Here is a 17,295-nt window from a genome sequence, read left to right as displayed (position 1 = left end):
TCTGCCTTTGGCTCTGGTCATGATCCCAAGGTCCCAGGATCCAGCCCTGCTTTGGGCTCCCTGCTCAGTGGGGAATGTGCTTCTCGCTCTCCGTCTGCCCTTCCCCCTGCTCTTGCTCTTTCTTGTTCTCTCTCTCTCAAATAAATAAATAAAATCTTTTAAAAGAATGCTTAACAGATTTTCATTACAAAAGTAAAAATACAATAATTTTTTTCTTCATTTTTGTAGAAAGTAGTTTTAATTTCATGTCTTTCATTTAAAACACTTCAATGTGCAATATGAGAAAAAAAAACACTTCAGTGTGCAAATATTTGGACATTGAAATGTAAACAAACCATGACAATATAATTAAAGTCATGTCTTTATTTTTAGGTTCAATGCCTTATACTAAAATCACTGAGAAGTTGGGGAACCCAACCATTTTTCACTTTCACATTTGTCATTCAACAATATTCAAGTCCCTCTGTTGCAAACAGTAGGTATATAAAAATACATATGTTATTATTAGATGTCACCTTCAAGGAACTGGGAGTCTAACCAGAAAGACAGTTATGTACACACTTGTACAGAGATCCCAAAGAGCCCGGGCCATGGTTGGGTGAGTCTACACAGTACACTGGGGGGCCAGGCCTGCCAGAAGTCTGTTTCTACAAGGGAACTCTCTCAGAAAGCACAGCACAGGATAAAAGAGTGAGCATTACGAGACTGACATGTTAAATGAATCCTTAGACATCAGAGAATGGGGGTGAGTCTGAGGATATTGTGCCTGGGGCTGTAATTTCTCGATCCATTTCCACCATTGGGCTTATAGTTGAGTCATTTGTAGACTTGAGCAGGGAAAAAGGAAGGGGGAGCTAAAAGTCCAAATGACAGAGATATTTCATTAAAACTCTAAAAGATATCAAAGATACAAGATACAAAGATACAAGTACTCTGGGAGCTCTGTAATCAAGTGTACTCTGAAGAAGCAAAAGTAACTCCTCTAACCATTACACAGTAGAAAATCATGCAGCACCATTTCCCATAATAGGTGCCACTGAAAATAAATTGCTAGTGGAAGGCAAGCAAAAGATTGTATGGTCAAATAACTTCAGGTCACAAAGGGTTAGACAAATGTCTTAACATTGAGCCTTCTGAGGGCCTTTCATAAGTTAATGTGCCTTGGTGAATCGGCAACAGAGCAACAGAGAACTAAAATAACTTAAAAACAGACCCTCTTTGGGGTTCCTGGGGAAGCATTTCTCAAAGAAAGATGCTTTGGCATATTAAGGGCTCTGGTACCTCGACGTACACTCCATAGATTCTCCTCTGTTCACGTTCAAGACAAGATGAAGGTAAAAACCAAAATAGCTGAGGTTATTTACTCTTAGGTGTACTTAAAAGCAAATGATTGACTAGGGACTGAATTAAACATCTAATTATACTCCAGTTAATGATTCTTTCATTAAGCATGTGCCATATTATAGTACATTAATCAGGCGTGAGATACTTAGTGTTACTTTTAAACAGTTTCCTGCAACCTTGTTTATCACGCCCACCACTACCACAGGATGCATTCCACCTATAGCAAGCACTTATTCCTCCTCTGTAACTGTTCCTCTCTGCACTCTTCCTTTTTAGGCTGCCCAGAAAGCCCTGGAATTTTCCTTTCCACCTTTCTCTATTTTTTCCTCACATCTGTGCTACAGCGACGCTGTTGGCTCTATACTAAGAATACACCGAGAATTGGCTCACTGGTAGTCACCTCCGTTTTTCTTTTTTAACTCCTTCAAACGTCTTAGAATTTGGAGAAGGCAGTCACACTTTTACCTTTTAAGTTAAAAGACTACAGACTGACATCCATCATAACAATAGTCTATTTTTGATGTAAGATTCAATTTATCTATGTATCTACGCATTCTTGAAGTTGGATAAAAAGACTGGATGGAATAAGTTACTTTTCATTTTTGTAAGGTATATAAATACATATTCAGAAATTATAGAGAACAAATGTTTCAGATAGAGTTATCACACTTTGTGACATAAAAGGAATACCAAAGTCATGCTGATGAAGTTAGGTTTTGGTCTTCTAGGGTCCAAAGCAGGAGTTATGCTATGTACATTCTTCAGGATGTCACCTTCTGTTGGGTTTTGGTTGCTCTTTAAACTTCCCAATCCAAGACCTGCGGGTTTTGTTTAACCATAAAACCAGAACTGAAGCAGGTCTCTGATTGCTTTCTGCTGTTTTTGTGGTGAATTAAATGAATAACAATGTCCTGCTATTTCTTAGTTTGTCTCCTGCAAAGCACAGGCCCCAGAAATGTGATTTTCCTCTGGTTGGGAGCATGCATCCCCATATGGCTGTATGTCTTGACATATTAGAATCCTGCCAAGTTCTAATTGCTCATGTAATTTCACCCCAAATTCTGATGCCCACCCCTGCCTCCTGGCTGAGAAGTGACAAAGTAAGTAGAAAACGGTTGTGCCATAACCTTCAAATAGAGTGGGATGGGAAAAGAAGGGGGCCCACTGGCTTACGAGGTTGTGGCTTCAGCGATGTGTTTTAGATGATGGCACTGAGTAACAAACACAGTGGCTTGCTTCAGCAAATGGTTTCCTTGTCTCCTTTTAATTGAATCAGTCAGTTATTAGACTCAAATAACCATTTCTTAAAGTGGTTGCAATGAGCAGAAGCCATTGTACTGTACTTTTCACGGACTTGATTCAAACTCTGTAATTGGATTTTCCTGATTCCTCTAAGTCATGAGGGCTACAACACTAGCAGAAACCAGCAGAAGCTGGTCCTGTCTAACGAAAATTTTGTTTTCCTCCTCTTTCGGTTGAAGATGCAGAATATGGGTCTACTAATTAATAAAATGATTAGGTAAATTATCTTATTGCATAAAAAAGGAAAATGACTTTGTATAGCAAGAAGTCCCCAGATATTCTTAAAAACTGCATGCTCAAATGGATAAAACTGAATTGCTGACAAGAAATACATTGTAACTATTCTTGCATGAGCATGTTATGAAGCATTAGTAAGAGAGCCAGGATGGATCATTGTAGCTGTACGAAAATCCTTAGGTGGGTCATAGAATTGAGACAATATGTGCACTTGGTTGGAATGCAGTTCCTGGTACTTAGAAAGAAGCACAGCATTGTTAATATTCTCCCATTACCATTCACATAGATATTATTTCCTGGGCAATGAATCGCTACCTAATCATCTAGGTTTTTATTCTTCTTGGTATAGTGTTGTGCTTAGCTTGTAGGTTTCTTTCTGTTTTTTTTGCATACACATCATTTCAAGTATAGCTCTTTCTTAGAAAATGCTGCTTTTTCCACTGGAATGAATATATATATATATATATATGCTATACTAGTTTCAGGTGCACAATATAGTAACTCGACATTTATATACATTGTGAAGTGATCACCATGATAAATCTGTTACTATCTGTCACCACACAAAGTCGTTACAATATTATTGATTATATTCTCTATGTTGTACATTACATTTCTGTATCTTGGTTATTTTAAAACTGGAAATTTGTAACTTTTAATCCCCTTCCGTATTTCACCCATCTCCCACCCCTACCCCTTTGGTAACCACCAGATTGTTCTCTGTATCTATGAGTCTGTTTCTGTTTTGTTTTGCTTCTTTGTTTTGTTTTGTAGATTCCACATATAAGTGAGATCATACCATATTTGTCTTTCTCTGTGACTTATTTCACTCAGCATAATACCCTCTAAGTCCATCCATGTTGTCACTAGTGGCAAGATTTCATTCTTTGTTATAGCTGAGTGGTATTACATTATATAAATATACTATATCTTCTTTATCCTTTCATGTATTGATGGATGCTTCCATATCTTGGCACTTGTAAATAATGTTGCAATGAACATAGGGGTGCATATATCTTTTCAAATTGGTGTTTTTGTTTTCTTTGAATAAATACCCAGAAATGGAATTGCTGGATTGTATGGTATTTCTTATTTTTAATTTTTGGAGGACACTCCATACTGTTTTCTACAGTGGCTGCACCAGTTTGCATTCCCATCAACAGGGCACGAGGGTTCCCTTTTCTCTACATCTTTGCCAACACTTGTTATTTCTTGTCTTTTTGATACTAGCCATTCTGACAGGCATGAGGGAATAATTCATTGTGGTTTTGGTTTGCATTTCCCTCATGGTTAGTGATGTTGAGCATCTTTTCATGTGTTTGTTGGCCATCTGTATGTCTACTTTGGAGAAATGTCTATTCCGGTCTTCTGCCCATTTTTTAATTGGGTTGTTTGTTTTTTTGATGTTGAGTTGTGTGAGTTCTTTATGCATTTTGGATATTAACCCCTTATCAGTTATATCATTTGCAGATATCTTCTCCCATTCAGTAGGTTGCCTTTTCATTTTGTTGATGGTTTCTGTCACTCTGCAAAAGCTTTTTAGTTTGATGTAGTCCCATTTACTTCTTTTCCTTTGGAATGTTTTTAAAAAGAATTTTCTGGAAAAGCTTTTACACCCTACTCCTACATAAGTTATATCATTTAAATCAAGGGTAAAATATATTCTTGTTAACAGTAGACAGAATTATAATTAAAAATTATTGCAGGGGAGGGGCGCCTGGGTGGCTCAGTCGTTAAGCGTCTGCCTTCGGCTCAGGTCATGATTCCAGGGTCCTGGGATCGAGCCCCGCATCGGGCTCCCTGCTCGGTGGGAAGCCTGCTTCTCCCTCTCCCACTCCCCCTCTCTCGCTGTCTCTCTCTCTGTCAAATAAATAAATAAAATCTTTAAAAAAAAAAAATTATTGCAGGGGAAGCAAGAGGCAGTTTTGTTAGATGAGTCAGACATATTTCAGGCGAAATTTGATTAAGATGGCCCTGACCTGCCACAATGGGACATGAACTCTTTGTTCCCTTTGTACTCAGAAGTACATCAAGTCCTGAGCAAACAGATTTTGTAAAAGATGGACTTGGGCCTAGTCTATAGATGCCCATGGAACAAGGTTCACCCTGACTGGGGGGCCTTTTTTTGGGAAAGCTTGTATTGAGGTCCTCAAATTATAGTAACCTGTCCTTGCATATGACCTAGAGTGGGACTTAAAGCTTCAACCTGATACTAACCTATCTTCTACCAGATCACGAGAGGCTGCAGGCAAGACATCCCAGAACTCAGCTAGATAATCACAGGAAAGCTAATGTTCCAGAAAGTGCTAATTCAGCTTGTTTTCCATCAGTGAAAAGTAGGTAGGGATGTTATACATTCAAGGCAATAGTTTACCCCTTTCCTCCCCTGTTCTATGTCTGGAATTAGCAGGAATATTCACACCACTCCCTGTCTTGGGTAACACCAGTTGTTTCTTCCTTTTTTTTTCTCTGTCTCCCTCTCGCTGTCTCTATGTTTCCCTTCTTCTCTTAAGCTTTTTCACACTGAAGTTATTGTAATTATAGCTCAGAAATGTTTTTTTGCAAACCAAATACATGCAACTCTGACTTTAGAGAAACAGAAACTAGTGATAGGGAAGTGGTGTAAACGTAATTAATCTTTAAAGAGCTTTCTTCATTTAAAAAGAGAATTCCCCACCAGGCTCTGTATAATAGCCAGTCTCCCTAGGGCCTTTACTTATGGCCAGGTGTACAGGTATGGGCTTTCAAGAGACTTGGTTCTGCATACTTCTGTGAGACATGAGGAGGTGTTACCTGGTGAAGTTTCCATTTCTTTCTCACTACCCAGATCATTTTCACTTTGGAATGTAAAGGCATCAAAGCTGAGGTTGCAATATGAAAAATCCATTTTAGCAAAATCGATTTTAAGGAAAAATATATAATTTAGTATTTTAGAGTAAGGAATAAGGTTCTGTTCTCACATGATCCTGCGAGTGGTCACTTAGGCAAAATGGTAACAATAAAATCAATCTTAACACAGTTTAAGGAGGAGTTATTTGGACATATTCAAAGGTATTTTTTGGCCCTTTCTCTTTACCTCCCTCCTTCCCCTTCTATCTTTTTCCTTCTTCCTTATCTCTTTTCCTTTCATTTTCTTTCCTTCTTTCTTCTTCCCTCCTTTCTGTCTTTCTTTTAAAACTAAAGAGCAGTAGGGATGCCTGGTTGGCTCAGTTGGTTAAGCCTCTGTCTTTGGCTCAGGACTCAGGTTATGATCCCAGGGTCCTGGGATCGAGTACTGCATCAGGCTCCTTCCTCAGTGGGGAGACTGCTTCTCTCTCTGCCACTCTCCCTGATTGTGCTCTCTCTCTCTCTGACAAATAAATAAATAAAATCTTTTAAAACAAAACAAAACAAAACAAACAAACAAAAACTAAAGAACAGTAGGCCAGGAGTGCAGCAGGAAATCTGCTCTCTCCACCATGCATTTGGCTATTTTGCCTCCATGTGACCTTCACAGGTGTTTGATAGTGAAACTCTTGTTTTCTACCTAAACTGTCTCTAATTACTTCCCATCCCCCAACAATATCATGTAAAAAGAATTACAGTAAATAAATGCCTGGTCTTGAAAGCCAACAAAACCTCCAAACTTGCAGAAATAAGAATAGTTTGGAAAAGGACAGGTCATAGCAAAATAGTGTTCAGAGAGGAGATGCAGGGAGAAAAGTGTTGGGGTTATCATTAAAAAGGCAGCAGAAAGTAGCATTCTTCAGAGTTGGAAGTTGGAGTATTATTTGGTAGACCTGTAAAAGTGCTTTGGGTGATTTAATAGGTAAGAACCAGAACTTGAAATTGGAATTGAAAAAGACTTATTACATAATTTAGTCCCTTTGGTAAGGAAAGGAACAATACAATTTTGGATCTAAATTTAATTGGGATTTAACTAGATTCTTTGAAACTTTTCCATTTTTCATCTGAAAAGCACAGAGTGCTCATCCTTTCAGGAATAGTGATGGACTGCATAATCCAATAGTGCATAGTGTATCCTAAATCAACTTCTGAGCAGCCACAGTGGTGCAGTCAAAGGTATTCCAACTGAAATGAGAATCTAAACAGCTTTGCCATGTGCATAGGGAAGAAGGTTAAACCTTTTGGGTAGAAAATGATCTGAATCATAGCTTCTATTCCTACTTTTTTTTTTTTTACATTGAAAATCTATGTTAGGATTCCATCTTTTGCCCTAAGAATGCTGCAGCAGTTTCTTTTTTTTTAAATTTTATTATGTTATGTTAATCACCATACATTACATCATTAGTTTTTGATGTAGTGTTCCATGATTCATTGTTTGCGTATAACACCCAGTGCTCCATTCAGTACGTGCCCTCTTTAATACCCATCACTAGGCTAACCCAACCCCCCACCCCCCTCCCCTCTAGAACCCTCAGTTTGTTTCTCAGAGTCCATAGTCTCTCATGGTTCGTCTCGCCCTCCGATTTCCCCACCTTCATTTTTCCCTTCCTACTATCTTCTTTTTTTTTTTTAACATATAATGTATTATTTGTTTCAGAGGTACAGGTCTGTGATTCAACAGTCTTATACAATTCACAGCGCTTACCATAGCACATACCCTCCCCAATGTCTATCACCCAGCCACCCCAACCCTCCCACCCCCCACCACTCCAGCAACCCTCAGTTTGTTTCCTGAGATTAAGAATTCCTCATCTCAGTGAGATCATATGATACATGTCTTTCTCTGATTTACATATTTCGCTCAGCATAATACCCTCCAGTTCCATCCACATCATTGCAAATGGCAAGATTTCATCCTTTTGATGGTCTGCAGCAGTTTCTTAATAATTCCTGCTTACATAGGGCACTTAAAAAAAAATAAAGGAGCATTAAATCATTTTGGACTGAGTCTATCCAAAGTAAAAGGTATTTTAAAGTACCATCTTCCATGCAAACAATACCAAGTCTAGAGCAAGGAGACTTGATATTAAAGAATAATAAGGCAATATGTGAATTAAGCATATTATATTTGACTTCTATCAAGGACTAGGCCACTTGCATAATCCAACTGAATATGCATTCATAAACCCATACTTTCCAACACATAGCTCTCTCTCACATGCTACTCTGCAATCAAGCAAGAACAGACTGAAGCCAGCTTTTTTAGAAAGTATTAGAGTGACTGGATAAGAATTTATCTTACCTGCTTCTTCTTTATGAACATATTATAGAAGTCCATATTTCTTGTCACCTGTCATTATTCTGTTTTTCCCTCAACCCTACCTTGCCCCAGCCTTCTGGGATAATAGAATTGAGAGAGAGAAGCAGGCAGTGATTGAATAGAGTGGCTATTTGTAAACTTGTTAAACTCCATGTCTTCCGGTCTCAGCCACTTTTCTGTTCTGAGGAGGCCATTTGTGATACAGACAGGCCAAGTGTAGAATGAGCCACATAAGTGGTATCATTTACATTTTTACAGATGGAAAAACAGACTCTGGGTGATATACTAAAAAATGTATGGTCAGTAACTGAGTTGACACCACACATAGGCCACCAAGGATCCTGAAAGAAACTAATATAGACCTTCTAGAAGATCTTCTAGGATAATCTAAACTTAGGTGTTCTTAGAGGTTCTTTATCATCCCACAGCTCCCAGATCTGATGAGTGAAACCCTCATTGTGAAAGGCCTAGGAGCCCAGAGAAGATGAATAGCAGTAGGCTAGTGAAAAAAATTAGAGATGTCTTCACAAAACCTGTTTTGAAGAAAAAAGCAGAAGTGCGTCTATGGTGGTGATGGTTTACAAAGGATCTCTGTGGAAATGGAATGTACTAGAATGAAATGAGTGTGCCACATGCTAAAAATTCATTAAAATATTAGACATTGTTCAAATCAAAGAGAGTTTTTTTTCATCCTGTTTAAAGGCATGATGTATCCCCATATTCTGTTGTCCATAAATTACTTGGAAGTGAGTGATCCATACATACCCTGTAGGCTGCAGGACCAGACACTTGCAAATAAGAAACTGCCATTGAGTAGGAAAGGTCCTAAAACATGATATGCCCATAATCAACAGGTCGGTCTGGGTTTGGCAATGACTTCTCAGGAGACCTGAGAAAACCCTATGGAAAGAAAGATGGCCTAAGAGATGGAAAAAGTGGTGAAGTAGGTAAGTCTTTTTGTACTAGGTACTAGAGATGACCAAATATTCTGTTCTCTACTATATTTGTGTTGGTCTATCTAAGAAGAAAGGGTTACTTTTGTCTCTTTTTGTCTAATGTCGTCCCAATTTTTGCTAAAGATACCAGTCAATGGCATTTTCAGACCCTTATGGGAAGCATTTTTTATCCTATATTTAATTACCTATAATCTAGCTGTATTTATGGTGTTTTATGTGGATATTTAGGAATATGTATTGTAATTTATAAAGCTAATTATGAAGTATTTTATTTCCAGGAAATAGGTAAGGTCTTTTCTGCCCTTGTTGATTGGTGTATATTATAGCTAGCTCCTCATTATCTGTAGAAGGGATGGTCCTCTTAGGTAGGATGTTTATTGCACAGAAAATCCCCCAACTACATTTCAATATGCCTAGAAAGTGGGCTTTTCATCAAACTTGCTAACAAGTTGCAACAGATGAGTGATTATTCCCCAGAGAAAGAGCCAAAATGCATTAAGGAGAAGGCAGAAGAAGCTGAGAGCCGAGATAATCCATCAGTTAGTTAATTCACACCTGAATAATTGAGAGTTTGCTTTCCGGTAATTGAATATTTATGAAGGTTCCACAATGTGCTGGAAAGTAGATGTGCCAAATAAAAATACCAAATAAAACCAACCTGCACACAGTTTATGTTTAATACAGATCTTATTACTTGACTGGAACATGCAAAATAGAGTGCGGTTTCAAACTTCAGTGTGTATAAGAATAATGTGCAGGAGTGTGTCTGTTAAAATTGCAGATTTCTAGCTGAACCTCAGAGGTATTTCTCAGGAATCTTAATTTTTAACAATTTACCCCAGATAATTCTGAAGCAGGTAGTCTAGAGACTTCTCTTGGAGAAATTATCAATGCAGATAGTGACAGAAAAAAGTTTATTTCCTAGACGGCACAAGATAAGAAATCAGAGATAAACTGACCTATGAACTGAAGAAAGAGAAGAGGCCAAAAGAGAACGCTTATTTGCAAAAAGGAGAGCATGGGCATAAAGAAAACAAAACAAAACAAAACAAAACAAAACAAAAGAAAAAAAAGAAAAAGAGGATAGATAATTAAATAATGGTATTATAAACAATCTTAGTGTCTTAGAGATTATTGTAGTTATAATGCTACGATATCTCGAATTTATTGTGAATTACTTACAATTCATGTAAGTTACACCACAGATGTGAACAGCTTTTGCCTTCTCACAGCTCAGTCAGGGCTCACTAGCATTGTAAAAGGAAGCCCAGGCTCCAGAGGGGCCCATACAACAGATGCAACTATTTATACTGGATTGTACCACAAGCTTCAATAAATAGTATAATGAACGTCAGAAAAGAAATTTCATTGGTTAAATTGGTGGCTTTTTAACCAGCATAATGGCTGTTAGAAGTGGTGAAGTTAATGGCACTCAAGATATGTAGATTGGCTAAAATAATTTAGTGATTAACTTCTTCCTCTTGCATAATCGGGGTATAGAAATGCAGACAGACCTGTAGCTCACCTGACAGTCACCTGTCACCTGAGGGATTGATTCTAATCTCTCAATAATCTCTAAATGGTTCAGACAGTGAATCTGAATCTGATTGCCTGGCCTACAAGGCTACAGAATCTTGGCCTTGGGATGGCCTAGGGATGTTGTCTAGACTTCCTTAATTGATAGTTTTTCAGGCAAGATGTTTAGGGAATCCCTTACAAGAATGGAGAGTTAGAGCTTCATTGATCTTACAGAACAAATGGTAGGAATGTCTTGTACTGGTTTGTTAGTAAATATTTGTATGTTAAATGTCGATACGTGAGGCAGAATTGTTCTGACCTGCTCTAATTTTAACTTGAAGCAAGTTCCTGAGAGTGGTTGCTCATTCTCAGTCACATCAAGTGTTTAGGTTGGTACAGTTATCTACTAAAAAGACTTTATGAGTTAGTTGCCATGACCCATTTGGCATAGACCAGTATTCACACAAATGTGAAAAAGTAAAACCTCAATTGCGAGAGAAATTTAGTGAACCTTCTTTTGGTGATCTTTCTCTTGTGAGAAAAACTGATAAAGCAACCTAATTTTTGTGTTTTCTCTATTCATTGTCCTGCTCTTCTGGTCCAGAAAAGATATGAAAGGGTCAACAGAAATGGTGTCCAAAGGCATACAGCTTCTGCTGGGTCATTCACTCCATGATAAAGAGCAAATATGAGAAGCAAGGATAGAATTTTGCTCTTTCAAACACTTGTTCACTGTGCTCTCTACTGGGCCAGGATCTCCATGTTATTTTAGATCTTGCCTAGGTGATACTTTAAAAGATATATATTTTTTTTTCCTTCTTACTCTGAATGTCTCAATCCATCCTCCCCTACCCACCCCCCAAGTAATTGCTGGTTAAAAAAAAAAAAAAAGAATTAAAGCTAATCAGGAAGCTCTAGTTGTATGTTCCTCAATTTTCCCTGCTTAATATTTTAAAGTAATCAGATGCTTTCAGTATATCAGTACACCTAGAAAAGAAGTTATATCAGTTAAGACCATTCACATTATTTATCTATAGGCACTCAGATATGAAAATGTTCAAATGTGTTACATGATAATTTAGTTTTCTACAGTAAAAGTGAAACTGTAACTAGGAAAAAGGAAATTTTATATCTATATCTATATATCTATAGCAACATCTTTTCAGAGGTGATATTGTATGAAATAAATTCAGAACATGTAACCCAATAACCTTTTTTTGTTTGTTTGTTTGTTTGTTTTTTAAGATTATTTATTTATTTATTTAACAGAGAGAGACACAGCGAGAGAGGGAACACAAGCAGGGGGAGTGGGAGAGGGAGAAGCAGGCCTCCCGCGGAGCAGGGAGCCCCATGTGGGGCCCGACCCCAGGACCCTGGGACCATGACCCGAGCAGAAGGCAGAAGCTTAATGACTGAGCCAGTCAGGTGCCCCCCCAGTACCCTTTCATGTTGAATGGTAACCATATCTATGAGGTCATTTCAACATATGAAAGAGTCAAATTATGGAGCAGCAGATTAATTAAGCTATAGACATTGTGAATGTTTAAGAATGTTACTCTAAAATGTCACACTTTCAATAAAAGTAGATTTAGTCTGGGTATTCTCTCACTTTTACAGTTATTTGATTTATTAGATAATGTTAACATGCAGGGAGAAAGTGAGAGATACCTATAAATAACTGTATATGTTTGCCACAATTTGCCAGCTAATTATCATTTTGAGATATGATATGATGGTTCTGATTAATAAACCAAAAGGGAAACTCAATTATGAATGCATGTAATCAAACTTCATAAGTAAGCCAAAATAAACCCGACATTTATAAGTCAGAATAACCCATTAAGGAAACTAATATAGTAGTGTTCCAAGGCTACATTGGGTGGAAAATAATGCTCTCTTGTTTAATGGAAAGAGGTAGGTAATACTTAAAAGACAAACTTGTTGGAATTTTGCATATTACAACAGGACACTGAAGTAAAGGTCTCACCTCAAAAGAGGAATAACAATGTCTTCAATTCTTTTTTTTTTTTTTTCCCTATCTCTGAGATTTGAAGCAATGAGAGGCTGTCTTCAATTGAACAATTGAACAATGTCTTCAATTCTTTTCAATTGAGTTCAAGGAATAGTTCTTGGGTAACAAACTAAAGCCTCTTCTCCAGATGGCTCTTCTTAGTTAAAGGAAAGACAGCCTCTCATTGTTTCAAATCTCAGAGATAGGGGATTTTATGGGTTGAACTGCATCTCCTCCAAATTCCTAAGTTTAAGTTCTAACACCCAATACCTCAGAATATAAATGTACTTGGAAATAAGATTGTTGGATACATAAATAGTTAAGATGGGTCATACTGGGATTGTGTGGGTCCCTGATATCTGGTGCCTATATAAAAAAAGGAAATTTGGACATAGAGAGTCACACAAGGAGAATGCTATGTGAGCATGAAGGCAGACATAGGGATAATGCTTCTCTAAGCCAAGGACATCAAAGATTGTCAGCAAACCATCAGAAGCTAGGACAGAGGATGGAACAGATTCTTTCTCTCAGCCCTCAGAAGGAACTAACCTGTATAGACCTTGATCTCAGACTTCTAGACTCCAGAACTATGAGAGAATAATTTTTTTTTTTAAATTTAAATTCTAGTTAGTTGACATACAGTTCAATATTTCTTCAGGAGTAGAGTTCAGTGGTTCATCATTTACATATAACACCTAGTGCTCATCATAACAAGTGTCCTCTTTAATACCCATCCCCCATCCCCCACCCACCTCCCTCCATCAACACTGTTTGTTCTCTATAGTTAAGAGTCTCTCATGACTTGTTTCCCTCTCTTTCCTTTTTCCCCTCCTGAATGTTCATCTGTTTTGTTTCTTAAATTCCACATATGAATGAAATCACATGGTATTTGTCTTTTCTGATTGACTTATTTCACTTAGCATAATACGCTCTAGCTCCATCCATGTCATTGCAAATAGCAAGATTTCATTAGCTTTGACGGCTGAGTAGTATTCCATTGTAAATATATGCCACATCTTCTTTATCCATACATCAGTCCATGGACATTTGGGCTCTTTCCATAGTTTGGCTATTGTTGATAAGGCTGCTATAAACATCAGAGTGCATGTACTCTTGAGAGAATAAATTCTTAAGCCACCTAGTTTGTGGTACTTTATTATGGCAGCCCTAGCTAATTAATACAGGGGTAGAAATAACACTGAAGACAAAATCTCTGTCCTCAAAGTGCCTACAATCAGTTGTTTTATTGTTAAAGTAGAGAATCCCATTGGTAGAGTTTTGTCACTTAAATAGCAACATCAGGAGCCTGGAATTAGAAACCGGTAAAAGGGAAAATGTATGTTACACAGGGCTCAATTTTGATGAGGTTGAAGATGAAGGGGACAGGCATTAATGTCTTGAAATGGCTGACCATAAGATCAAAGCAGGGAAGACAAGTGAGGGAAAACAATGTAGGAAAGGTGTGTATTGATGAGCTACATCAAACACAGGAAAAGTAGGGTCAGTGGGAGAAGTGGAAGACCAGGTGGTTATAGAATTTTGCTTTAAAGACTTCTACTCTTTTAGCTCTGGATTTGGGTAGACGTACTCTCTTCGGAGGACAAATATGAGGACACTGGATTTTTTTTTAACATTTTAAATATGCCAATATATTTCTGACTTCTAATGAAAAACAAGTAGTTGCTACCTTGTCAATATTTCCAAAAAAATCTTAAAAAATATTACAAAATATTTTAGACCCATAAAAGCCACATAGAGATCAGTACAGTGATCATCCATATATACACTGGTTGGCTTTAAAAATACAGCACTTCTAATACAGTTTAAGTCCCAGGGTTTCCTCTTCCACTTACCATTTCTGCCCCTGACTCCCACCCCCTGGTACCTCCTACTCTAAACTTGGGTGTTTATCATTCACATGCATTCTTTTTTACATTTCCCTTTTGAGTCATCCAGATCAGAGGCAAGAAGGCTCAAGTCATTATACCAGTCAAGTTGCCCCTGCCAGTTATCGGTCCAAGGCTGTCCCTGAGGGGATGTTAATTCTAAATTGCTTCCCAGCTCTTTTTGCCTGCAGGCAAAGTGGGCACCAACAGTCTTGGGAGCAGCCTTCTGACAAAGCCCAGGGGGGCTGACTGGTGGAGTAAATGCATCCTGGAAGCCCGTGTATATAAGGATGGTAAAGGCAGATGAGAAACAGGAGAAGCATGCTGTCAGTGTCAGCTACATGCCCCATCTCATGGATATTTATTTTCTTGTTGGTGGCCGTTTAATTCAAGCAGATCTTTACTCCATTTTTTTTAAGATTTTATTTTTAAGTAATCTCTATACCCAACGTGTGGCTTGAACTTACAAACCCGAGATCAAGAGTCGCATGCTCTACTGACTGAGCCAGCCACCCCATCCCAGTTTTTAATAGAAGATGCTGAGTATACCATAAAACACAGGCATCTTCAAACATTCCCTAAAGATTTATTTTATTTTTCAATTTAAGAAGTAATATAAATCTCCCATAAAATTCTCCTGTATGAAAAATCAGTTGAAGGGAGGGAGACTGTTTATTCTGGATTGTCAGAGATGAAGGGAACTGGGAAATTAGTTAGAACTCCTCACAGAGAGCAGCTTGCTTTGATGCCTTAGGTCTGGGTGCTGCAGGCAAGGGATCCTTGTTGCAAGTGAGGACAGGGCTTGTGTCCCGGCCTCTTAAGATAACCCTCCATCAAAGAAGAATCCTCTGTTCTCCGGGATGCTTCCAATCCCTTCTTAACTTTCCAGTTTATAGCTGGCTTAATCCTTGGCTATTTTGTTTAATGCTTTGAAAAGAATATTTCATCTTTACTGTCTTTTTCCTCACTTGTTTAATTAATATCTATTTTTTTTAAGTTATTTTTTTTTAAGTGGGAATCAGAGGGTATTTGAAAAAAGGGATAGGCTGATTGCTCAAGCCCAAGGCAGAGAGGCCTGATATCTGTTCCTCCTTCCTCATCTCCCCTCCCCGCCCTCAATCTTAGATTTTGAAATACTGAAAAGATTTCTATCTTCTATTTGAGCTCTGGATGGTCTACGGGACCTAAATGGAAGGCTTGTGGGGTAGGATGGCATCCTACATCATACATGAACAATGCTTTTGACATCTCGACATTTACAAAGGGGAGAAGTATACTTTTCTACCCAAAGAGCAAAGTACTTTTCACAAATTTGCCGAGGAGCAGTCTGAGAGTAGTGCTGATTTTGTCCTTGCAGCTCATGTGCTGTGTATACAAAGATTACGGGGACATCCACGAGAATCCAACTGTGAAACCCTCCAACTTGTGCCTAGTTGAGAAATCCTGAAGATGTGATGGGGTAGTAATGCTTAAGGAGAATCCCTGAAATGAAAGCAAACCTCATTACAACTTCGATTCTGGGATCCTTTTACTCAAGTATTAGAATTTCCCTTTTAATGGTTTGACCTAAAACTAACCACCTAACATCCAACAACCACCACAGAAAACACAAACTGATCACCTCGCGAGGGAGAATTTTACACTTCTCCCAGTTTTCAGCTCTTCAGGAATTGGTTAGTATGGTGAACTCTGTCCCTCCAAAAATCATACATTGAAGTCCTTATCCCCAATTTGATGGTATTTGCGGGGGGGGGGGGGGACTTTCAGAGGTAATTAGGTTTAGATGAGGTCATAAGGGTGGGGATTAGTGTTCCCATGATGGGATTAGTGTCCTGATAAGAAGAAGAGAGCCTAGAGGACACACTGAGAGAGCAATGTCTGCAAGCCAGGGAAAGCACCCTCACCCGGGAACTGAATAGGCTGGCACCTGGAGGTTGAAATTCCAGCCTCCAGAACTGTGAGGCATAAATTCCTGCTGTTTAAGCCACCCAGTCTCTGGTATTTTGTTATGGAGGCCCAAGATGACTAAGAGAGTTAGTTTGAGAAAATTTCTAATAGGTATTTTAGTCTGGATGTCTGTGAACCTGATTATACTACTTAAAAATTGTAGAATTTGCTGCTTGAATACTGGAGTTTTATGAACTATAAACTGTCTCAGTACGAGTGCCCCATCCATCATAAACTCCAGGGTTCTATAAAGTATCTTGAGGGCTTGGAGCCCGTGGAGGGGCACTTACAGTATGTTAAATCTTCCTCAAAAGGAATGTAGGGGCTGGAGGCGCCCCAGCTGAGCAACATGAGGGAGCCCGGCCTTAACTACAGTTCTTTCCCTTCTGAACTTCTCCTGATAATGGTACACACACACACAAAACCTCTTTATCAATATTTCCATTCATATGAAAAATGTGGTGCATAATATGAGGACTAGAAAGAGACTGGCAGGGCTATGGCGCCACACAAAGAGATGTTATTTTTGGATTTATAAAGACAGCAGGGAGCTAGTATTTTCCACTTTATTATAGGAAGTAACTCACCTCAGAAATGCAGTGAAAGAGCCTGCACCTCAAGTAAACTCTGAGCAAATGTACCAATAGAAACGACAAGATACAAAGAAGAGTCATTGAAAACTGGAAGAATTCAGATTAGACCAAAAGAGAACTACTGTTTTACATATATTTTTCCTGAGAAAAACTTGGGGTTTAATATTAGGATGTCGTTTTCTTATATGCTGAGTAGATCTATGGTCAATTTGATATATGGTAAAATGTTTTTTGTTTTATTTTCATCACCTGGGTTCAGGATATTTTAAGGAATCCTTTTGTCATCCCAACAAAT

General features: G+C 38.3%; 2 protein-coding genes across 9 annotated transcripts in view; one reads left to right on the top strand and one right to left on the bottom strand.

The window, feature by feature from the left end:
* Positions 1–17,295, bottom strand: part of EPHA6 (EPH receptor A6) — an 815,440-nt gene that overhangs the window by 70,836 nt on the left and 727,309 nt on the right. The window lies entirely within an intron of this gene.
* Positions 1–17,295, top strand: part of LOC118521619 (uncharacterized) — a 45,160-nt gene that overhangs the window by 24,072 nt on the left and 3,793 nt on the right. Inside the window, exon 4 of the mRNA XM_078061572.1 lies at positions 8,944–9,036. Coding sequence (XP_077917698.1) covers positions 8,944–9,036 — 93 coding nt within the window. The remainder of the gene's footprint in view (positions 1–8,943; positions 9,037–17,295) is intronic.

Source organism: Halichoerus grypus, chromosome 1, assembly GCF_964656455.1.
Source record: "Halichoerus grypus chromosome 1, mHalGry1.hap1.1, whole genome shotgun sequence".
In the NCBI taxonomy this organism is placed as follows: domain Eukaryota; kingdom Metazoa; phylum Chordata; class Mammalia; order Carnivora; family Phocidae; genus Halichoerus; species Halichoerus grypus.
The sequence above is the reverse complement of the archived record's forward strand: the minus strand, read 5'-3'. Positions and strand labels throughout refer to the sequence as shown.